The 26,320-nt window shown below is 36.7% G+C and overlaps 1 protein-coding gene and 1 long non-coding RNA gene across 2 annotated transcripts in view; both read right to left on the bottom strand.

Annotated features, from left to right (window-relative positions):
* Nucleotides 1–26,320, bottom strand: part of obsl1a (obscurin like cytoskeletal adaptor 1a) — a 101,044-nt gene that overhangs the window by 57,615 nt on the left and 17,109 nt on the right. Inside the window, exons 3-9 of the mRNA XM_073870892.1 lie at nt 22,976–23,245; nt 22,572–22,832; nt 22,181–22,492; nt 3,796–4,056; nt 3,260–3,535; nt 1,852–2,127; nt 1,428–1,700 (exon numbers count right to left, since the gene is read on the bottom strand). Coding sequence (XP_073726993.1) covers nt 1,428–1,700; nt 1,852–2,127; nt 3,260–3,535; nt 3,796–4,056; nt 22,181–22,492; nt 22,572–22,832; nt 22,976–23,245 — 1,929 coding nt within the window. The remainder of the gene's footprint in view (nt 1–1,427; nt 1,701–1,851; nt 2,128–3,259; nt 3,536–3,795; nt 4,057–22,180; nt 22,493–22,571; nt 22,833–22,975; nt 23,246–26,320) is intronic.
* Nucleotides 7,097–8,799, bottom strand: LOC129446311 (uncharacterized). Its single transcript, XR_012370837.1, has 2 exons — nt 8,407–8,799; nt 7,097–7,997 (listed from the first exon to the last, which is right to left on the bottom strand). It is a non-coding gene; the product is annotated as an uncharacterized lncRNA (long non-coding RNA).

Here is a 26,320-nt window from a genome sequence, read left to right as displayed (position 1 = left end):
CCATGTGTTACACATCGTTGGAAAGCTTAGAATCTGCTTTCAGAATCTATGAATAACCCAAAATGCCCCAGATCCGACTTTTGTCCCTACTTTCCGTGACTGGTCACATATGCTGCACATATACAGCATATATGCCCATATATGATAATATATATGCTGCATATATGCAAAATTGAGGTGCATATATGTGCATATACAGGCCATATAGGTCTCCTGTATTGCTTCTTTATATCCACATATGAGCCCTATAAGTTATGTCTCCTATAAAGCAGGATCTGGTCATTTTGTAGCTCATATCTCACTTTGGCAAATGTCATACATGCCCAGCTCATATTTTCTATTATCAAGGCAATAACTAAGAACTAACAAAAAAATGCAAGAACTTATGTACGTGCAAACACATGAAATTTGTGTCACATGTAGTTGGCATTTAATGGAATTTAACTACACTCTATGAAAGGATGTGTTAATCCTATTTAACACACTATGTGTCATTCCATCTTGATTTTGAGTTTAAATAAAGAAAAGGGACAAGATGTGTTAAAACAACACAAAGTAAGTTGTCACAAAAATAACACAGAGTTGTGTTAAGTTAAGGACAACACATTAGATGTGTTATTTTAACACATTCGTTTTAAGAGTGTATGGCAATTACAATGAGAAAGGTAATGATGTCTGATGCGAGCGAGTTGTCTAATGATCGGAAGGTTGGGTGTTCGAATCCCAACTGTGGCGTATGGGATTGGATTTTGTTTTTTTGATCGGAAGGTTGGAGGTTTGAATCCTGGCTCCTGCAGGTGCAGACTGTCATTGGTTGGAACTTTATTTATGTTTAATTTATTAGCAGCTACAGATTTTAATAATTTTACCAATATATAGGTTAACATATATGTGCATATATAAACATATATGTACATATAATATAGGAAAACGGACAATTTTATATATGTCACATATATGTAAAACCTATATCAAACCTATATTGAAACATATATGTTTATATATGTTTTTTCCATGTGGGCAGTACCAAACTCCTATATGCTTTGTTCTCTGGTTATTTAAGGAGATGTGTAGAAGACTCAGACGGGACTTTCTATATCTAGAAATGCACCCCCGTGATGCTGTATCTTTGATACACCATCATGTTTCTTTTTATTTTATTTTGAGGAATCTGTAACCAGATCTCCATCTCCTTACCAGGTATGCAATGGTTTTTCGTTTGTTTTGTATATGAATTGGAATGTAAATTGGCTTCTGAATTATGTGCTACCTACCTGGTTAATAAATTGTTATGTTTGATTTTATTCTGTGTTGCTTGGTCCCCTTACATTAACAATAAGTCTAAACCTGAATGTCCAGAGCAGGGCATTAAACATACAGGACTTAATTCAGGGTTAATTTTATAAACCATTGTTGTAAGTACTTACCCATGACAATGAGCTGGAAGAAAACTGAATCACCACCTGTGTCACACACATACTCTCCAGAATCCCGTTTAGAAGCACAGAGAATAGTCACCATCCTGTACGGGCCTTCAGCACTGAGATGGATGTTTTCACTCTCCTGGAGCTTTAGACCATCTTTAAACCAGTGAACGTCTTTATTAGAACGAGAGAGCTCACATTTCAGGACGATCTCCTCCAAGACATATCGCTCTATATGTATGTCATCTCTGGGGTCCACAATTGTAACTGGAGGCTCTGGATGTAAACAAGTTAAAATAATCAGATTACATTATTTTTTGTCATATCAGTGTGCCATGACTCCCTATAGTAAAATTAAATTTTAGACATTGACAGCAGTTGTTGTATTTCGTAAATTGTTTGATCACATAACTATTTTCTACTTTACCTCTAATGTTGACAGAAAACGACATGCCAGTGCCGCCTGCTTGGCAAGTATATGTCCCAGCATCAGCAAGCTCGGCTGAACGGATTATCAGTCTACGCATGGTGCCTTCAGCCTGAATGGTAATGTTGTCTGACTGAACAACCTCAACTCCATCTTTAAACCAGCAGGCAGGTGGATCTGGTCGGGAGAGTTCGCAGGTCAAAACCACAGGGTCTAGTTCCATAGCACTTTTCTGCCTCTCTTCCTGTGGAACCTCTTTAAATGACACAGGTGGACCTGATGGAAAAATAATTTCAGGTAAATCATAAATATAATACTGTACTCATGTCATGAGCATTATCAAAATTTTAACACATTCAGTAAATAATCAAGAAATGATGTTATTATGGAAGGTTTACATGCATTGTGATTCCATAGTGCCTGTTTTTAAAGAGATTAATCTGTTAGTTGTCAAGAGAATATTTTAGTAAAGTCAAATGTCATGCCTAGGTGTGAAATTGGCAACTGATGTGCTCCAAAGGCCTCATTGGGTCCCAGTATTTAGTATAGGTTTGTGGGAACAAAAAGATGCTATTTAGTTTAATTGTTGAAGGTTCACACAGCCTTTGCTTCTCAGAAAAGGAAAAAGTAGTGAATTGGAAGGGAAGAAAAGAGGACAAAAGAAAAAACATAAGGTTGATTGACACAAATTTGACTTGTAGGTTTCCTGTCACCTGTAATGTCCACCTGAAACACAGCTACATCATCAGCTGACTGACAGCTATATGTGCCAGAGTCATAAAAATCCGCAGAATGAATGATCATCGTCCGCATGTTCCCATTTGTCTGGATTTCTATTCCATTCTGGGAAAAGAGAGGCTCTCCATTTCTGAACCAGCACACCTCCGCCTCAGGGTTTGACACCTCACAATGGAGAACTATGGGTTCTCCAGCCGCTATAGACTTGTTCCTCTCTGCTTCTGATAGACACTCAAACATGGAGTGGGTCACTAAGGGTGTGCCGAGAGTTGATGTGAACGTTTGAGCAAGAAAGTAGTTTTCTATTACATATAGTTTTATAGATTTTTATAGATTATAGATTTCTTATTAAATATGATAAGTCCACTGAAAAAAATTATTTATTCAATTTAATAAAAAAGCTTTATTTAAACAAAAGATTTTTATTTATTTTTTTCTATTTTTTTTAGATGTAGCTTAAATAAATTGATTGCAACCACTTACCTTAAAAAAAATTAGCAAATTGAATGAATAATTTTTTCAGTCTACTATTCTATAAATGTAATGTAAATTATTTACACTAAAGCAGTCACTAAACACAAACTAAACTAAAACATTTTTGTTTTAGCAATTCAAACATAGTTGAGAGAAAATAAATATTGCATCTGTATATGTTTATGTATGATCTTACCTTCAACATTCACATTAAATGTGAGAATATCCTTGCTCGATTTGCAGGTGTACACTCCAGAATCAGAGTATTCTGCTGACTGAATGACAATCCTCCTCATAAAACCATCTGATTGGATATTTAGCCTCTCGTTTACATTAAGCTCCTGTCCATCTTTGAACCATTGAACAGTGGCCGTGGAGTGGGACACCTCACAATACAGCACAATTGGGTTTCCCAACTCAATGTTCTTCTTAGTGTCTGTCTCTGAAAGAGGTAAAAAATTTACCTCGGCTGCTGCAAAATAAAATAGAAACAATGTTGTGTTAGGCTTTTTTCTTTCAGTATAACACATTTTGGCATACTGTGCACATTAGACATATACTGTACTGTATAATGACTAGTGGATCTATCCAAGTATTCAACAAAGTCTTAAGTTATACTAATTGTCAGAACTTGAGAATGGTAGAATTTTTTTTCAATATTTAAACATAAATGTTTATTCACTCTTTTTGACTAACCTAAAGCATTTCAAGTCATAATATTACAATATTGACCTTTGATTTGCAGGACTGCTGAATCTCGTACACCAGTAGCAATAAATGTGATCTCAGCTCCATCATACACATTATGCACCCGATGGATACGTAAGATGTGTTGGTTCTTTGAATGAGCAATGGAGAACTGCTCGCTGTCCTGCAGCTGTGTGCTATTCAGGAACCATGTGCCAATCATGGAAGTTGAGAGCTCAATGGAGAATACAGCATCGTCTCCCTCGTTTACCACAGCATTCTTCAGAGGGACTTTGATCACTGGACCTGGGACCAGACAGCATAATATGAAAAAAAATACTCAGGATCACCCTGGTTTATTTTGCAATAATGACTGATTTCATTACAAATAGTTTATTTGTTGTTTTATTACATGAAACATGTCAGTAGCTCAGGTAAATATAGCCTGAATGAACAGTCAATCTTTATATAAAATCAGACTGCTGTATGGCATAATAAACCAACAATAATTAAGTATTCCAGAGAGTATTGTAATAAGACACATCTTAATGTTATATTCTTTAAACCCTTGTTGGCTCAGTATTATACAAAGATCTGTCCTAGCCCCCTTTTATTTTTTATTCATACTAAGAGCTTGGTTAATAATTACAGTAAGTTATCACATCTCTTATTATTACTACCCTGTACAATATGTATGGGTTTCCACCACTTGCTGAAAGAATTAGATTTCTTATCAATCACAAAAAAACAACTATAAAGTAAATTCTGTATATCAACACTCAACTCCGGCTCTCAAGATCCAGTTTCTTGCAGTTTAACTCCAGCCCTGATTAAACACACCTGAGCAAAGTCTTCAGGAAAACCAGAGAATTCCAGGCAGGTGAGTTTGATCAAGGTTAGAGCTAAACTACATACTTATAATTTGTATTAAATTACTACTATTACTGTTATTAATAAAAATGATTTCTGGGGGCCCCAAAAGTGCATGGGCCCTTAGAATCGTCAAAGAGTATAGAAGCACAAGAAGGGAAACTCAATAGAACCTTCCATTGCAACACCAGCGCCCAGCAGCAGCCCTACAAATCCACCCCACAAGACTATTATTATAAACACGTTCCTCGTCTAAAAGGGAGAGGGGGTGGTGTAGCTACAATATACAATAAAATATTTAAAGTAAACCATAAATCCAACCTAAAATTTTATTCGTTTGAAATAAAACAGTTAAATATGGAAATAACTGATCGTAACAACAAGCGGCTTTCGTTCATTTTAGCTACCATATATAGGCCTCCGGGCCACCACACAGATTTTCTTAAAGAAATAGCGGACTTCCTATCTGAGCTTACAGTCACTGTAGATAAAGCTCTTATCGTTGGTGATTTTAATATCCATGTGGATAATCCAAAAGATGCATTAGGACGTGCGTTTATGGATGTTCTAAATTCTCTCGGCATTAAACAAAATGTGTCAGGGCCCACGCATACTCGTAATCACACATTAGACTTAATTCTGTCACTCGGACTCAATATTAATGACATCGAAATATCAACCCAGAGCGATGCCGTTTCAGACCATTGCCTTGTGTCATACACAATACTACTAGATAGGACCGCTCAGTCTACAACATGCTACAGATTAGCCAGAACAATAATTTCCACCACTAAAGATAGCTTTATTAGCACTCTTCCAGACCTGTCTCAACTGAAACATGTAGCAGATAACCGTGAAGATCTGGATATTATAATAGAAAACCTGAACAACGTCTGCTCTAGCACGTTGGATGCCGTTGCTCCCATTAGAAAAAAGAGAATCAAAGAAAAACCGCCAGCTCCATGGTATGACCATTATACTGCAGCCCTTAAAAAAGTCGCTAGAAAAATGGAAAGAAACTACCGAAGCACAAAGTTAGAGGTATGGCGTTCAGCATGGAAAGAGAGTGTTCAACATTACAGACAGGCTATTAAAACTGCCAGATCTACCTATCTCAGTACGCTTATTAAAGAAAATCATAACAACCCTTGTTTCCTATTTAGCACAGTTGCGAAACTGACTAGAAACAAAGAACAAACAGAAACCAATAGTAAACTCCAACACAATAGTGATGACTTCATGAACTTCTTTACTAACACAATAATGTTTATTAGGGAAAACATAGAAACTACGCAAGCAGCCACCACTCTACCCAATAGTACATTTTCCACTAGATTACCAAACGAACATCTTGAGTCATTTAAACCTACTACAATAGAAGAGCTCTCTAAATTAGTAACGTCATCCAAATCATCGTCCTGTATACTAGACCCCATTCCCACAAAATTACTAAAAGAGGTATTTCATGTAGTGTCAGACACGGTACTTAATATCTTTAACTCATCTCTAGAATTAGGATAGGTTCCAACAGCTTTCAAACTATTAGACAGCTCATTAAAAAACCAAACCTTGACCAGGGAGATCTTAATAACTTTAGACCAATCTCAAATCTATCTTTTCTTTCTAAAACATTAGAAAAAGTAGTGGCAGGCCAGCTACGCACATTCGTAGAAAATAATACATATGAAAAGTTCCAATCAGGATTCAGGCCCCACCATAGCACAGAGACAGCGCTGCTTAGAGTTACAAATGACCTCCCATTAACATCCGATCGTGGTGAAATCTCAATCCTTATATTACTAGACCTTAGTGCAGCCTTTGACACAATAGATCACAGAATCTTACTCAGTACACTAGAAAACTATGTTGGCATCAGTGGTCAGGCGTTAGCCTGGTTTAGATCGTATCTAACCAATCGATATCACTTTGTTTATGTAAATGAGGAAGAGCATATCACTCCCCCGTTAAACACGGCATACCTCAGGGATCAGTTCTAGGCCCTATCCTATTCTCGTTATATATGTTACCTCTAGGAGACATTATCAGGAAACATAACATAAGTTTTCACTGCTATGCGGATGATACCCAGCTTTACATCTCGTCGCATCCTAGCAAAACCCACCAGTTTTCTAAGCTAACAGACTGCATTAGTGATATTAGGGACTGGATGGCACATAACTTTCTTATGCTAAACTCCAATAAGACAGAGATACTTATTATTGAACCGAATCGCTACAAACATAATATGTCAGATTGCAAGTTGCCCATAGATGGCTGCACGCAGAGCCGGATTAACCCAAAGGCAAACTAGGCACCTGCCTAGGGCCCGATTGGCGGGATGGGGCCCAGACAGAGGGGGAATTTTTTTTTTTTTTACAAATGTCCCATCTACAATTTCGCCGCTGTCGGGCGGGATCCCCGTATCTCCAAAACCATTATTTTTCAGGAAATTAAAAAAAACGCCGTATTTTTTAAGTTATTAAACATTATTTCAATTAAAGACGAGCTTTATGGCTCGGGAGCAGAGAGATACGAACTTATGCTCTCATTGATAAAATGGTACGGACACAGACGTCGCCGCTGCCAGCAGTGTTCAACAAATACTGCGGTCACATTGAGCCTTAAAGACGATGCTTCAATAGTTAACCAAAGCTGACTGTAGTATACATCTTACTAAACTCGATTTTAAAGGTTTACGATCTTTAAGTGATGCAATACAAAACACGATGAGCGGACTGCTGTCTAATAAGTGGAAATGAATCTGCTCGCAAACTTACCTTCGTGGCTCACGGGCTTCCTTCTGCACAGAAGCATTACAGCTATTGAGTTTTAATAAATGTACTTAAACCTAACTATTTTCACTTGTTAGTGCCTAACAAACAGAAGTATTATATTAATTAAACAGCCATTTTATCTCCAATAAATAAAACATTTGCTTGTGTTTAACATTCACAAAATAATTTAATGGTGTTATGCAAAACATTCAATTTAATTCAAAATTGAATTCAATAAAAACATTGCTGCTTGTGTTTTACATGCACAAAATAATTTAATGGTGGTATCCAAAACATTCAATTTAATTACAGTATTATATTAGATACATTTTAAAACTTCAATGCATGTATGATAAGCCTAGTAATACGTAAATATTTAAAATACATCAATAACTGATATCATAGGTTAACACAGATAAAATCATAGTTAAGTCTTTCTTTATTAAGCCCATTACTGAGTGTATTTGTGTTTGTGAGTTTATGACTGTTGTTGTCTGAGGTGGTGACTCGGATGGGGACGCCAGTCATCAGAATGGTTGATTTTCAAGTTCATAGTTCTAATCTGTACCTGACAGAGTTCCTTTAAGGACACAGACATGGTTGCTGCAAAAAATAAATAAATAAAGGACAAACGATAATTTCCCTACGTTATATAAGGCATGTTTGCGTATAATAACGAGGCAAAAAAAACAGTTCCTTGCATAATAATTCATGACTGCAATGGCAGAGCTAGCGGGGTCAAGATTTTTTTTCTTTAAGCCCCACAAAAATCACGTTAGATACCAAACATGATAACAAAACCAATGGATAGTGGCTAACTAAGTCAAATGCAAGCAATATGTGCTTTAAATTCACTTCACAAACGTGAATAGCGTAAAGAAAAATCTAGCAGCCTCAGAAACGATACATTCGAGTTTAGCACTACCATTACTTCGAGATAAAACTGTTATACATAATATAAAATAATTCATATAACTGAAACATAAATAACCAGTGTTTTGAGGAACTTTACCTCAGTGGACCTGTTGCTCGATGAGGATTTCGTTGCGATTCTCAATCTTGAAGAGAAATATGCAGCGAAGCTCTCCCGCGGATTACTGACACCTATTGGTTATTTACTGGTACTACTGCCTTAACAATGACACTCCCAATGGATAAGGTGAGGATAATTTAATAGCATTTAATAGAGCCGTGTAATGACGTATAAATAATACATTTAGCAAAAAATGGTCTGATAGACTGGTTAATATAGAACACATGACTTAATTTGGTATACAAACAACCAATTTGTAAGCAAAGACTAGGCTATGTAAAATGTGAATTCACTTTTATTAGTAACTTTGGTAAGTTTCAGATTTCAATTCATAAATAACCTCGATGGGGGGGCCCAAAAAATGCAGCCTGCCTAGTGGAGTCCATTTATTTAATCCGGCTCTGGCTGCACGGTGGTGCCATCTTCCACGGTTAAGAATCTATCTTTTGATAGTCATATAGCCAACGTCTGCCGCACAGCATTCTTCCATCTTAGAAATATCTCAAAAATACGCCATATGCTGTCTGCATCAGATGCAGAAAAGCTTATCCATGCTTTTATGACCTCTAGAATAGACAATTGTAACTCGTTACTCGGGGGATGCCATGCAAATCAGGTAAACAAGATACAGCTGGTTCAAAACGCCGCCGCAAGAGTGCTTACTCGATCTAAAAAGTATGACCACATCAGTCCAATTCTGGCATCTTTACACTGGCTACCAGTTAATTATCGCATACAATTTAAAATATTACTAATCACCTACAAAGCCTTAAATGGCTTAGTGCCCTCGTATATTAAAAAACTACTATCAGAATACAATCCATCACGTAAACTGCGCTCACAAAATTCTGGTCACTTAATTATCCCTAGAATATCAAAAGTGTCTAAAGGTGGTAGATCCTTTTCCTAATTAGCCCCTAAGCTCTGGAATGATTTACCAAATAATGTTCGAATATCAGACAATTTAAATCTAAACTTAAGACATTCTTCTTTAACAAAGCATCCGCTTACCCGCCTCCTATCCCTACCGTATCTATATATATATATATATATATATATATATATATATATATATATATATATATTAATTCCTACCAAGGGTTTTTGTCCTTCTAGGAGTTTTTCCCATTGGGTTTTTTCTAGGGTTTTTTTTTCGTCCCAGGGAGAGTCAGCCAACTTAGCACTTTACTGTATACGTTACATTATTCATATGCTCGCTTGTACGGTTTAACCTTAGCCGCTATCTCTACTTCTTATATTATCTATTGATTTTCTGTGTTCTCCTCTACATCTTCTCATGTAAAGCTGCTTTGCAACAATTAACACTTGTGAAAAGCGCTATATAAATAAAATTGAATTGAATTGAATTGAAATCCGCCATTGTGGAATGAAAGCGACTCAGGTGTCAACCAGAAGTGATGGCAATACCAGCTACTTTGTACATTAAAAGATCAAATTCAAACTGAATGATGATTACACAGAATAACATACAATGAGACCAGTGATCATTAATCCCTTTTTACAGCTTATTTTCAGATATTTAGACAAGTCTTCCACTTTTATACATACAAACATACCGACATAAACTCATCCACACATAATATTTTGGCTCCATATATATACACATATACACACATATACATCTGAATTGCTCGAAATGGATTAAGTAAAAAAAAACACAGTTTTAGGATAACAGACAGAGCAATGCATAACAGGGGCCCTATGCATAGGCAGTCCTGATGGGCCCCCATGCCCCACCCCCATAATATATTCTAGACTTTTCAAGGGCCCTCTCTTCCTTTGGGGCCCTGGTAATCAGTACTGGTTTTACCCCCACTCCGACGCCCCTGATGCATAATGCATAAGATTATCATGTTTGCAGTGGGATATAGGGGATTAATATGTACAAAATATATTTCATACCTGTGGAGTTGGTAACTAATAATTATAGTAAATGTGTAAAGTAGCATAAAATAGAATTACATAATAAAGCAAGAAAAAACTACCTTAAATGTGTATCTATTTAATGATTGGATTCCACAACTGATAACAACAACAACAACACAACACATACATACAAGACAATACAATACAGAATTTCGTGGTGTAGGTGTAGCAAGTGAACAACATTTTATTTAAGAAACTTACTATTGCACTTCTGATTTGGCTGTGAGATTCGCTGAGAATGAATTAAGAATAAATTGGCCAGTCCTTCCAGAAAAACGCAGAGTTTTTTTGTTATTGTTGCGGGCAAAAATCCTCGATTTTGCGGCACGTTTTCTTAAAAAATGCGATGGAATATGCGGGATATTTATGCAATTTATGCGATGGAATTGCGGGAAATTGCGGAACTTGCAAAAACTGCGGAAACTTGCAGAAGCTGCAATGATGTTCACGTCACATAATCACGTCACTTCATAACGTTCCCATGGCAATAGAAAGAATAGATAAATATGCGGACTTTGGCTGATTATGCAATATATCGCGCGATCGCACAATCGCGTTTTTCTGGAGGGACTGATTGGCTGTGAGAATTTTTATTCCAAAATGGCAGCCGCGCTACTGAAGCGCCACCTAGTGAATGTTGCCAAAAACGAATGAGAGTTTCCCCTCTTGTGCTTCTATACTCTTTGGAATCGTCCTAACCTAGCCTGGGTGCCAGCCGAACTTGGCCCCGCCCACAACATTTCAGGTCGGGAAGTTAGGTTTGGTGTCGCTCCATTGTTGCGCAACTATGCTCGACCCAAAGCTGGTTGAACCAATTAAAGTGTCAGTGAGGGCTTTATGCGATGATGGACAGATGATCAACAGAAATGTAATCAACCACGTCATCAAAGAGCACTTGTGTTGAATCCGTTTACAACAAAGATGGCTGCCACTGGAGAATTGAGATGTAACGATTCTGCCATCGAGTCTATTCCACAAGATATCGACAGTGCATTGACTTTAAAAGAGAAACAGAGAAACACGATCAAGGCATTTGTTGATCGGAAAGATGTTTTTGCCATCCCTACTATGGGATTGCATCTCCGCATGCACAACAATGTGGATATAACTAGCGGTCGTTACCAGCTCCTTTTCGGAACCCTGTGGATGAAGTTCATTTAAGAAACAGCTGAAATTCCATGTTTTTTGTCTAAACAAAATACCCAAATTAAAAGTGGAACAGCTCCCATATTGTCTGGTAGTGAACTATTGTTTACAGTTTTTATATCGTAATTCAGAAAACGAGATTATGAGGTCATTTTGAATCATTTTGGTTTCAGCTTGGATATTCTATTTCCTTGGACTCTCTGGGATTTATGAAAACAATTTGTTTTGGACAATTTTACCGAAGTGGATTAAGGGAAGAATTTGAAGGTAAGTAAACAAACTAAATCGGCGCCGCCCGATTCAGGTAACTAACAACTAGAGTACAGTTTATGACTGCTATAAATCATCTTATGCTTTGGAATCCCGAGTCTAAGCTTTCAAAGCATTCGGTTGAGACGACGTGCTGAGTGTGTGCTCTAATCAACTAGGAGAACTGTTGAAGTTTCTGTGTTTGGCGTTGAGAAAACGATGCCATGCCTCCTAAAAAGTATCCAGCACAGGCGGAGGAGGTCGACGATATAAAGCGATCACTCGACATGTTGACGGAGGAGGTTTCTGTTGTAAGACAACAACAGAAAACCATCATGAGCTTGGTGGAGGAAGTTAAAGCTCTGAGGCTTCAAAACATTGAGAAAGACAAGCGGATTATATCGCTGGAAAATCGGGTGGCCGATCTGGAACAATATACTAGAATGAATGATATCATACTCACTGGGTTGGTGGTTAAACCACGCTCTTATGCCCATGCGGTGGCGACACTGAATGAAGGGGAGACGACCGAGAAAGACGCTACATCGGTGGAGAAACAAGTGACGGCGTTCCTACACTCAACGGGGATTGAGTTGGACAGGGACAACATTGAAGCTTGTCATACTCTCCCCGGGAGAAACAAGACTGACAAACCAGCCATAATAATTCGTTTCACAAACAGGAAGCATAAGATTGAACTGTTGAAACAAGGAAGACGACTGAAGGGCACGAATGTATATCTGAACGAACATTTAACCAAAAAAAACGCTGACATTGCCAGAATGGCCCGACTACTTAGAAAGCAGAAAAAAATACAATCCACATGGACAGCCAACTGCAAAGTATTTATCAAGACGAATGGATCACCAGAGCAAGCCAAAGTGCTAGTTGTTAGGGATCTGGAGGAGCTGGAGAAATATCAGTAAGGAAAACGAGTAAGGTAATGCAAGAAACCCAGTAGTAACGAAATAAGACAAATATGCATATATGACTAAAAAATCTATGTCAATGGCTGGAAATAAGTTATGTAATGCGGAACTAGAAAATTTTGTATATACTGAGTATAAAATGCAAGACATGGAAAATCATATTGATCCAGAAAATAATTTGCTTATTAATATTAATAACAGTTGTAGCTATTATACAGATGAACAATTCAATAAAAATTCCAACTACTGCAAGATATTTCAATAATCCACTTTAATAGTAGAAGTTTATATGCCAATTTTCAAAGCATTAAAGATTACTTAACACAATTAAAGAATTTATTCAGTATCATAGCAATATCAGAGACCTGGATTAATGATGATAAAGGGGTGGATTTTGAGATCGATGACTATGAACTGAATTATAGAAATAGAGTGAATAGAAATGGAGGAGGTGTGGCAATATATGTGCATAACAGTCTAAAATATAAGGTGGTGGAGGGTATGACAATAGCTGTTGATGATTTGTTGGGATGTATTACAATAGAAATATGCATGGAAAAGTTAAAGAACATTGTTGTGAGTTGTATATACAGAACTCCTGGATCAAACATTGAAATATTTAATGATTGTATGGAAAAACTATTCACAAAAACACTCCAAAAGACTATGTTTATATGTGGAGACTTAAATATAGATTTACTAAATCCAAAACAGCATAAATCAACAGATGATTTTATTAATATAATGTATAGCATGGGGTTGTATCCAACAGTTAGTAGACCCAGTAGAATCACATCTTATAGTGCTACATTAATTGATAATATATTTACAAATATTATGGATAACAATATAGAGAGTGGACTATTATATAATGACATTAGTGATCATCTACCTGTTTTTATTGTTTATCACTGTAAGTATAGGAAATCCAATGACAGTAGTTATATCACTTCATACAAAAGAGTAAGAACGGCAGAAAGTATAAATGCTTTTAAGAACGAACTACTGGAACAAAATTGGAATGTGGAGTATATGAAGAGGAGGATGTTGATAAAGCATATAATGAATTTCTAAATGTCTTTGCATCATTATATGATAAACACTGTCCTGTAAAACAATATAGAAACAAACGTAATCAAACAAATAGTCCATGGATCACAAAAGGTTTATTGAATGCCTGTAAGAAGAAAAACACACTTTATAGACAATTTATCAAATATCGTACCCCAGAAGCAGAAAATAAATATAAAAAGTACAAGAATAAATTAATTGGAATCGGAATATTTTTTTGATAAAGATAAGATAATAAGCAACAAAGAAGATGTGGTTAATGCTTTCAATAAATTTTTTGTAAACGTGGGACCAAATCTGGCAAAAGAAATAAATGATTCAGAAAATACTGATGGGGTGGATGTAGTAAATTGGAATAGAAATCCTAGCTCGATTTTCCTTAAAGTAGTGGAAAGGGAAGAGATAATAGATATTGTAAGAAATTGTAAAAACAAATCTTCTGTGGACTGGAGTAATATCGATATGATTATAGTAAAAAAAGTAATTGAGGAAATTTCACAACCATTAACCCATATCGCTAATTTGTCTTTTCAACATGGTAAATTTCCAAATAAAATGAAAGTGGCAAAAGTAATACCAGTATATAAAACTGGGGATAAACACCTTTTTACAAATTATAGGCCTGTTTCTATACTGCCCCAATTCTCCAAAATCCTAGAAAAACTGTTTACAGAAAGATTGGATGATTTCATTGAAACACATAAATTGCTAGTAGAGAGTCAATATGGATTTCGGTCAAACAGATCAACATCTTTGGCTTTAATGGAATTAATTGAGGAAATAACAAATTGTATAGATACTAAAAAATATGTGTAAGGAATATTTATAGATTTAAAGAAAGCATTTGACACCATAAATCATGACATTTTATTACAGAAATTAGAGAGGTATGGGATCAGAGGAGTCGGATTGAATTGGGTAAGTAGCTATTTGAGAAGCAACAATTTGTGGAAATTGGTGATCAAAAATCTATATTTATGGACATGACATGTGGAGTACCACAGGGATCGGTCCTTGGCCCAAAACTTTTCATTATTTACATGAATGATATATGTAGAGTATCAAATATTTTTAAATTAATTTTGTTTGCTGATGATACAAATATTCTTTGTATGGGGGACAATTTTCAGCAGCTTATGGAGGCGATAACAAAAGAAATTATTAAATTAAAACGGTGGTTTGATGTAAATAAATTATCATTAAATATAGCTAAAACAAAGATTATGTTGTTTGGAAAGTATACTAAACCTGAAGTAAAACTTAAAATTGATAATATTAATATAGAACGAGTATATGAAATTAAATTTCTAGGTGTCATTTTAGACCAGAAAAATTAGCTGGAAACCACATATAAAACACATCAAATCAAAATTGGTAAAGACTATAGCAATATTAAATAAAGCAAGACATATTCTGGATAAAAAATCATTGCATATTCTGTATAATACACTCATTGTACCATATTTAAGTTATTGTGTGGAAATCTGGGGAAATACCTACAAAACCAACCTACAATCGTTATGCACATTACAAAAGAGAGCAATCAGAATCATAAGTAAGGTAGGATATCTTGAACATACAAACTCACTATTCTTGAAATCAAAAATACAAAAATTTATTGATCTGGTTAAATTTAAGACGATACAATTTATGTTTAAAGCAAGAAATAATTTACTTCCAGAAAATTTACAGTACATGTTTATGGAGAGGCAGGGTGCGTATAATTTGAGAGATGAAGTAAACTTTAAAAAGATCAGCATAAGAACTACTCTAAAAAGTATGTGCATGACTATATGTGGGGTAAGGTTGTGGAATAATTTGGAGCAGGGGTTTAAATATTGTAGAAACTTTAAACAGATTAAAAAGATGTATAAAAACAAGCTACTAGAAGGTTATGAGGATGAACAGTAGTGATTGTGAGGGCGGGTCAAAAGATTGGTTATTAAGTTTAAAGGGTGATGGGTTGTTTGGAATTAAAGGTAAATTAGGTTCATATTTTAAAAATAGGGGGAATTAGTTGTAATTGTAATAGGAAGATATAGACTATAGAAAATATTTGAAATATAATAGATTTTTGAATGGCTCTTTAAGGGGTGGGAAAAAAATAAGCTTTTGCTTCATCCCGCTCCTTTTCGAACACATGAAGTAAAAGGATATTTTGTTTTTTTATGTGGTAATGCAATTACTGTATGTTCAATTATTGTATTTTCATATTTTATTTTATTTTTGTTATTTTTATTTTATATATATTTTTTTGTTGTTCGAAATAAAAATAAATAAAGAAAGAAAGAAAGAAAGAAAACAATGACCGTGTATTTTGAAGATTTAATGCTTCAAAGTTACAATGAAGTTTATGCAGCCTCACTTCCGTGCCGTGTAAACAGAAGAGATAGTCTGACGGTATGACTTACAGTCATACAGAGAACTCACAAAGTCATGATATGAATAAAATGTTGTAAACGTAGTAGGTGTCGATATACGTTCGCTAACTCAGTACAATCATAATGTTAGTCTCATTGTAGCGAAATAACTAGCAGTTCAGGCTGCAAAACAACAGACGCCATTTCAACATACGTCACACACTCGGTTGCTCTGATTGGTTGTAGGTCTATCCAATTGAGTGCAGAGGCATTTTTTAGTGACTACAGACTACATGTTTCCTATGAAATTTTAAAAGATTCCCTTGCTGCTTTTCAGCAAGCTGCGAAAGCTGCTAAAAACCATTATTTTTCTGAGTTGATTCTGAAAAACAGTAATAGGCCAAATGTTTTATTCTCAATAATTGAATCTGCTCTTAATCCTATTACTAATCAGTTTCCGGAAATGTCTGACTCCCTCTGCGAAGAATTCGCGACTCATTTCAATGAGAAGATCTTACTGATCAGATCTCAAATGCCTTTCTCTCTTTATCAGCCACCTGAAGTGCCCTTATTCTCTTCTACATGGTCTGTCTTTGAACCTGTTTCTCTTGATTCTCTCACTGAGATTGTTTCAACTTTAAAAACTACCTGTTGCTTTCAGGATGTGATTCCTACTAAATTTTTTAAGCAGGTTTTTTTGTGTTGTAGGGCCTGACTTGTTGTCTATTATTAACAAATGTTTAGACACTGGTGCTGTTCCTAAACAGCCTGAAACATGCCTCAGTTTTGCCTAAACTTAAAAAGTCTAGTGTCTAGTTTGGATACCACAACTTTAAGTAACTACCGCCCAATTTCAAATCTCCCTTTTATATCAAAAATTTTAGAAAAAGTGGTTCTGAGCCAACTCCAGTCTTTTTTAAATGATGGTAATATTAACGAGAAATTCCGATCTGGTTTTTAATCACGTCATAGTATGGAATCTGCACTTTTACGAGTCATGAACGATATCCTGTCCACCATGGACACAGGGCAATTTGTTGCACTGGTCTTGTTAGACCTTATCTCCGCATTTGATCTGGTTGATCACAATATTTTAATCTCTCGTCTCGAATCATGTATATGATTAATGGGTACAGTTCTTGAATGGTTTGCTCATACCTGTCTAACCCTGGATGTCCACCGACTGCGGAGCGGCTGCAGATCGGCTCCGCTGCGTTACGGCTCCGCACTCGGCCGTCCGTCAATACCCACCGGATCCGTATTTGTTGCAGAGCGGCTGCGTGCTAAAGTGACGAGGACCCGTGAGTTCTCGCAAATTCACATGAAGATCGCGCGATATCTAGTTCTGTCTACGCCCATTATGACGTTGAATTATGACGTTATTACAAACCAGCCCAGATCCCAACACGAGATCTCGTGAATTCAGGTATGATCACGCAATAAATTCATGGCTCCGCCCTGCAGAGCTGTCCGGCATCCGTCAAAAATAGAAGCTCTGCGTATTTGTGCCGGAGGGCTGCGGATGGCCGGAGCTGTGACGGATTCGGAACGCAGTCAGTGAAAATACACACATTGACTTGAATGGAAACCGATTGACTCCGCCGCCGTTCCGCAGCGGATCCGCAGCCTTTACGCAGTCGGTGGAAATTGAGGGTTACAGAAGCTTTTCTGTTCGCATTGGGCAACAGAGCTTATCCAAAAAGCAACTTGGATCCGGAGTTCCACAGGGCTCAATTCTTGGGCCAGAACTTTTCAAAATGTATATGTCACCCCTGGGTTCAATTCTATCTAATCATGGGGTTTCATTTCACCTATATCCTGACGACACCCAAATTTACTTGCCTCTGAAGCGTGATGACATGTCTGCTTTAAAACCATTATTGGACTGTCTGGATGAACTTAAAAAATGGCTATCTGGCAATTTTTTGAGTTTAAATGAAAGCAAGACTGAACTGTAACTCCTTATATATCGGTATTTCTCAGAAATACATAAACCGTCTCCAAGTAGTCCAAAATGCTCCTCAGAGGTAAACGCAAATTCGACCATATTACACCAGTTCTGATCTCGCTTCATTGGCTACCGGTTAAATTTCGAATAGACTATAAAGTTTTACTTTTTGTTTTTAAGTCTCTACAAAACCAAGCTCCCCAGTACTTATCTGAACTGATTCATCCAGTCTCCCAGCCAAGATCACTTAGATCAGGTGAGTCCAATCTACTATCTGTCCCTCAAACCAGGCTCAAAAATAGAGGTGACCGTGCTTTTGAAGTCTATGGACCGAAGCTATGGAATAGCCTACCTCGCCACATCAGATCTGCCCAAACCCTGACACTTTTTAAAACTTCCCTAAAAACTTACTTCTTCTCAAAAGCTTTTAATATACCTTGATGTCTTTCGTCATCCACCTTTGCTGTGTCCCTTGTCTGATGTCCTGTGTTTTCTCGTATTGTATTTTTCTCCTTGCCTTGTCAAGCACTTTGGTCAACGTAAGTTGTTTTTAAAACGTGCTATACAAATAAAATTTTATTGTATTGTATTGTATTGTATTTTTTGTACTGGTTCAGTTGAAACACGCCCCATAATCACAGCCCAATGCAGGGGCGGACTTACCCATTAGGCAAAGGTCGGCAACTGCCTTGGGCCCCGCGTTACCAAGGGGCCCCAAAACGCAGGGGTGTACTTGGTGAACTGCGACTTTTTGCCCCTGGTTATCATCAAGATTCCCAGAAGACTAACATGATTTTGTTTAATTAGGAATTCTATTTAAACATATTTTGTGTTTTTCAGTATATTCCCATAAAAGGTTTGAACGTTATTATTACGTCTGCACGAATCCGCCCCCCATTATAGTTCAGAGTGGATCATTCCATGCACTACCGCATATACGTGCGATGCTCAAATCAACAAGTTTTAGCGAGCACTGAGCTGCAGGCAGCAGCGAGTGAGTATGATGCATTAAAAGAGCGAAGCTGCAAGGAAATAAACTAACAATAAAACGCAGCTACACCAATGGAGCAGAAACGATGATTCACACAAAAATGTAGCCAAAGTCTCCGCTTTTCTCCACACAAACACCACCACGGTCTGTGCTGCTCTCAGCAACCTCTTTTCTGTCAGACACAGCGCTACCTCGTTCACGTACACTGATTGTGTGCCGGTGAGTATGCGCCGCAAATAATACAGGTCCTACAGTTTATATAATATTAGCGTGTAATCTCAGGTTCAGTAGCCTTTAGGTAAGTTTTAGTCCTCCAAAATGTCTGCCCAGCGCCACTAAAGATTGTAATTCATTCCCCAATATGCACACAAATTCGTGATCGCTTTAGTCTCATTTAAATCTCATATGAAAATGGTACCATCCATTGGCTTTGCCCTTCCATATTTCACTAGCGAACGTCAAATCCAAGATGTGTACATTAACTGATAGATGACATCTGTATAGTTCATTAATATAAAAACTATTTACATAATGTAATGCAGAAGCAATACATGACGCTTTACTATCCACTGTATAAAGTCAAATTTCCCCCCTTGTTTATCTTATCTCGAGTTCTTAACACCTATGATTGCATTATATTAAAAACATATTATGTTTCTTCTTATCGTATTATGTTAATTTGAATACAATGTATTTTAATTTAAAATATATTGTGGATGTAATGTGGCATTAAATGAAATTATATTAAAGAAATTCAGTACACAAAGTAAAATAAAAAAGTACATAAATGTACACATCTTTTTACCATGTAGTACTGTGGTTAATATAAAATCCAATCATAGTATTCAAACAATGCTGTATGTATGTATATGTATGTACAGGAATACAAAACAGAATACAATGTTGGGTAGATTACTGTACCTTAAGGACCTACATTGTTAGAAAAAAGCAAAAATATGTGGGGCAGCACTCTTTAAAAAGGTAATTGTATGGACCATTAGGTACAGATGTAAACATTTAGTACCAATATGTACCTTTTGAGATACTAATATGTATTTTTGAGGTACTAATAAGCTCTCTTTGGTCCCAGTATGTACATCTGAGGTAGTAAAATCCCTATGTGCAAAGCTGTACTTTTTGAAAGGGTACAGCCCAAGTGACAGAAAAGGTACAGTTTTGTACCTTTATTTCTGACAGTGTATATATACTGTATATATTAATCTCAACCTCAGTGGGGGCTGAAACTTAGGTAACCTCGAGAAAAAAAGAAATGGAGCTAGTGATGATGAACAGATAGAAAATACAGTAAAGGGCGCATAGGGCCCCGACACACATGGTTTTGCCTTGGGCCCCCAAATCACTAAATCCGCCCCTGGCCCAATGGAGAGGTATCAGACTCAAATTCTGACTAGAATTTTAAGTATGCCAACCTCAGGCTAGTCCTACCCTCCTCCCAGTGGAATTATCGTCCGAATAGGACTCAAACCTATAAAAACCCTGCTAAAGAATAGCCTCTTTAACACAGTAATTTCGATAAATTACCATGAATTTACTAGAATTAATTTACCAGTAAATACAGAAATGTGCTGTTCACACATGCAGTGACTTTTTACCAGTTTTACTAGTAAGATATCATTCACACATCAGTATCAAAATAACGTTAAACTCGATGAGAAAGCAGAAGTTACCTCTAACCAGCCGCATGGCAAATAGCGCTAACCAGTAAATTACTGGTAATCTAACAACCTCTCTTACTGGTAAATTGGCAACACTGATTTGATGTATTTCCTGTATTTTGCCTTCAATATATATATATATATATATATATATATATATATATATATATATATATATATATTGTAGTAGTCAAATAAAAAAACGAATACTTTTTGTGCAAATTGCTGCCACTACCTGGAATAAAATTTTAACACTGAAGTGTAAGCGTGGCCCATCGGCTGAATAATTCTACATGCACGCTTAGGATCTTCAAATATCCCAATGGGGTGAGAAAATTGAATGAATTAAGTGCTTAAGATAAAAGTAAACTTATTTCAAGATTTTTTTCTTACCCCATTGGCAGTTTTATTTGCTTGTTTTAAGCACAAATTTACATACATTTTATATTTTTGTCTAAAAACTAGACTTTATTTTCTCAGGTAATTTTGTTGATCAAGAAAATGCATCTTAATTTAACAATTCTTTGTACTGAAAACAAGACAAAAATACTAAGAGTCTTTTTTGCAGTGCTCCCCACTACTCAGCTGGCCAGCACTTACACTAGGCCTATACTTTTTGATCCGGACACGTTTGTGTTTGAAAAAACAAAGAAGATATGCCCTGTCTCTCATCAGATTCAGCACAATGTAATTCAACATTTAAAAGTTTGGCTAATTAAGTGGGTTTGACTTCATGAGGCACTGCACATGGTGATACATGGCTGCCATGTAATTGGCCCTGCCCACATACCAAACTGAACTGTGCCCAAGATCACCTCTGCAAGCAGACCAGAGCACAGTTAAGCTATCACACGGAGCAATCACACTTGTCTTATTAACCAGTATTGGGGGTCAAAGTACACTAAAATGATTTTCAGGAAAAACTTTTCTTAGTATTTTTGTCTTGTTTTCAGTAAAAAATCTTAAAATAAGATGCTTTTTCTTCATGAGCAAAACAACCCAAGAAAATAAGTCTAGTTTTTAGACCAAAAAAATCAAATTTAAGTGATTTTGTGCACAAAACAAGCAAAAAATCTGCCAATTGGGTAAGCACATTTTTCTTGAATTTAGTGTTTAGGAAAATTTTCAAATGACTTATTTTCTTGGGTCGTTTTGCTCATTAAAAAAGCATCTTAATTTAAGAATTTTTTAGATATTTTTACTAAAAACAAGACAAAAGTACTAGGAATTGGTTTGGTTCACACTGTGTGAGTAAAAATTGAGACCATAGTACAATTAATGTTTGAATTTAAATGTTGTTTGTTATATCATAATTAGATTAAAGACTTAAGACTTGATTTCACAGGCAGAATCAAATTTAAGTTTTAATATAAAGAATTATGAGCAGTTTGACACAAGTGCATTGTAGATTACAAAATGTTTTGAAATAAATTCACACTTACCCAGATGTACCACTTTAGGGAACTCCACATGGCCACTTCTGCCATATTTATTAACACAGCAGATACGGTATCTGTAATTGCCCTCACATGGCACACTGTCACCCAGGACCTCAACAGAAAAGTCTGTCTCTGTTGTCAGGCATCGCTGCCACTCCTGAGACCCCACTTCCTGTCGTTCAATCACATACACTGACTTGGTGGAGTTTTGCAAGTTAGGCGATGGTGACCAGGAGAGGAGAGCAACATTTGGACAGTCAGTGTTCATCTGAACATTCACAGGACAGATGGGTGGACACTGTCGAGCAGCTAAGAGAAAGCAGAATATGTTAGCCAGATTTTAAATAGTGACCATACGTAATTCTGAAACTTAAAAGTGCACTCTCACTTTTAACTCTTAGCTTGGAGCTTGTTTTTGATCTGCCTGCCGTAAAAGTGATTGTGCCAGAGTCTTGGTATGATGTGTTGACAAAGACTAGAATGTGGGTTTTTCCGAAGGACTTAATTATGTTTTGATGTGTTTCTTTTAACTGCAGTCCATCTTTAAACCAACAGGTCTCCATCTCATCTTCGTCCACCTCAACACAGAATGCTGCATTCTCTCCCTCCATTACTTCAAGTCTCCTTGGAAGCTTCTTCACAATTGTACCTACCAGATGAAATACATAAATTGATATATAAAAATATATAAATATATGTCATATTTTAGCAAGACTGTACGTACGTCTACTTAAACCAAAAATAATAAGTTGAATATTTAATTGAAACTGCATCTGCAAGGAAATTACCCACCTTTAACTGCCAATTCTGCAATACTCTTTCCACCGTCAGGCATCTCACATAGGTAGACCCCATCATCATCTGCACCGGCATCTCGAATGGTGAGCCATCTTCGTGTGCCTCTCTGTTCCATGTTATATTTATTCCCTGATTGCAGTCTCTGATCTTCTAAGTACCATGCTGTGGAAATGGACTCGTCTGGAACTTCACATTCCAAAACAGCAACATCCCTCTCGCTAACCTCTACATCTTGTAGGCCTCTCTTAAACCGAACTGATGGCCCTATTAATAGAAGAAGGCAATTTCTTAACTTGGGTGTGACATTGAGGGCAAGGTCAGTACAGTAAAAAGAAGTTTTATCATGCAGTAACTAGAAATTAATACTTAATACTTCAGGCTTAATGGCACCCTAGAGTATATGATATACTTTACTGTGTTGTTAGTAGTGTAATGCTTTCATTTAGGAATGCATTGAACCCTCTGGATCTTCTATGGCTTTTCTCACCTGTCATCACTGCATTGACTGTGCCCAGTGTTCGTTAAATACATTGTTTAGTGTATGACTATACGGTTATAAATAGGGACCCATAAAACCAGGAAGATGAATTGTCTCTTTTAGACTTTTGCCACAATACATATATACAGTTGTGGACCCTTGTAATTGGCATCCTTGTAAATATAGAAAATAAATCTGAATTGTTTCTTATTCTTATCTTTTTTTATTCTTTTATTTTAAAAATTTGTTAATGAAAAATATATTTGAATGTGTGTGTGTGGGGGGCGTCACATCATAAAAATATTTTTTCTCAAATACAGGTTGGCCATATTTATACCCCCCCCCCCCTTCATTTAATACTCTTCGCTACCTCTATTTGCAGTAATCTGCATTAATTGGGTTCCCATTGCTTCTATCAACCTAGAAAATGTGAAAAAGACCAACCCAGTACTTAGTTTTGGTAAACCATTCTCTATAAGCATGGGAAAAAATAGGTCATTACATTTTGTCTCTTCTTATGATGTCATAAGAAAATAGGTCATTACATTTTGTCTCTTCTTATGATGTCATAAGAGCTCTTATTATAATAATACCACCCCTTAATCTGAACTATCCAACCACAGCACTGCCATTTAGTGCAGAAAGAAAGAGAGAGAGAGAAAATAATTCTTAGCACAATTGAGTTTGAATTGCATCTAAACACCATCATTGCGATCAGTGTTTGCACTTCATCTGCTCATTTGCATTTTAAAGGACACACCCAAAACAGCACATTTTTGCACATACCTACAAAGTGGCAATTTTAACATGCTAGTATTAATTATCTGTATGGTATTTTGAGCTAAAAATTCACACGTGTGCTCTGGGGACACCAAATATTTATTTGACTTTATCTTAAAAAATTATTGTGACATATCCCCTTTAAAATTTGGTGCTCTCTCCTCTTTAGTTCACTCTTTCAATATGGTTCAGGTCAGGGAACTGGGATTAGAGCCCTCCACGGGCTTGAAATCTAGGCCCTGGCCCGAGACCTGCCCTAGCCTGGCCCTTGTCCAACAGCTTATCAAAATGTTCAGCCCGAGTCTGACCTTTTTAATCCTCCCCAATCTGTGACCACAGATATTAGTCACTGCATCGCGTGCATGTGTTTGTGAGTAGAAGTGTGTGCTGTTTGCTGTGATGTTTTTTTATGAGAGAAAGCACAAACCGTTTGATGTAAAACTTGAAATAAAACTTACTGCGGAGAAGTTAATGAGAAGTTAATGAGATCTCTATCGTCTCTGTCCGCAGGACATGACAATTATTTATTATTTCAAATCTGTTTAAAAGATATATACATTGTGTTGTAAAACTGATGAAATTTTCTTGATATAGGCCCTACGCTACATTCATTATGAGAAGCCTTTTCTTTTTACTGTTACACTGTAGACAGTAATATATGTTTTTTATATAAAACTCTATGGTCAGACAGCACATTATCTGTTGGTTCATGTTGGTCCAGTTTAATTCAGAGTAATCTTTAAATAAAATGTATAATATAGTAGTTATAAAATATTTTATGGTTTTGTAATATTCACAGCGCACATTCTCTCAGATCATTTTAAAACCTTTTATATCATTCCACAAAATTCTGCATAGATTTTGCAAAAGAAATCCTCAGATCTCGAAAAGGAGTGGTAGGAACCTTGGGCACTTAATCGAGCCAGGGTCTCAGGGTAACGTTAGAGAAAGCCAGGCCAAACTCTAGGCATCCACTGGCGACAGAGAAAGCTTGCAGGTCTCCAACCCTCTTGTTAGAAGTGAGCGCGATCAGGAGGGTCATCTTCTGAGAGAGGGCACTCAGCTCGACTGATTCCAAGGGCTCAAAAGGAGGTTTCTGAAGTCCAGAAAGGATGACAGAAAGATCCCAAGAGGGGACAAGCCTAGATCTAGGAGGGTTAAGCACACGGGCCCACAGAAAGAGGCTCTGACCACGGGCTGAAAAGATGGCGGCATGCTGGAGATATGAAAATCTGATGCATGCCGCGACGCCATGCCCACCAAGAGATTCGGTCGTGCAGCCCTCGCTGAAGTGGTCTCATATGCATCAGCCCAAGCAGTGTGATCGCCGATGCTGACGCCATAGAGCTGACAGTCTGCCTCTGTAAGCATTGAGGGAATTGAGGAGAATGCTTCTCTCCCTCAACGGGGAAAGCGCGACTTCTGCTACCTTCGCGAATACACAAAGAGATAGAGACAGACCAAAAGGGAAGACTAGTCTGTACTGATACTGTTAGTAGCCTATGTTTTCATATTTATTTAAAGAATTAACTACTGACTATTTAACCATGACTCAAACACGAGTTTACAGCGCAGAGCTGCCCTTGTTGTTTGTCGTTTTCACAAACACAAATGCAGACATTGTTTTATGTTTTATTATCCTCAACTTACCGATTTTTTTACGTTCTGCTCAAGCCGCGCTGGTAAAGTTGATCAATCAGCTTGGTCATTTGCATTTTTTGGATCAGATTCGGCTCGTGTTGATAAGGTAGTAAAGACGATAGTAACTTCTGTCAGTATTGCATTGGGAGCTAATCTTTTACAAACATCACATTTCTGGCTGATGTCAGAGGTATTCAGGCCAATCACAACATACTGGTTAGCTGGCCAATAGAAGGACACAGCATTTTTCAGAATGATAAGCTTTGTACAAAATCAACGCGTTTCAGGGAGGCAGGGTATAAAGGAGCAAAAATAATGTACAGTATTTGAAAAATAATGTGTTTTTTAACCATAAACCACCCAAACACATAATGTTAATAAAATAATGTTGTTTTTAGCAATGTAATAGGTGATCTTTAATTCTTAATAAATGTAATCAT

Source organism: Misgurnus anguillicaudatus, chromosome 8 (genome assembly GCF_027580225.2).
Source record: "Misgurnus anguillicaudatus chromosome 8, ASM2758022v2, whole genome shotgun sequence".
Lineage (NCBI taxonomy): Eukaryota > Metazoa > Chordata > Actinopteri > Cypriniformes > Cobitidae > Misgurnus > Misgurnus anguillicaudatus.
Note: the sequence above shows the minus strand (reverse complement) of the source record. Positions and strands in the feature narration are given on the sequence as shown.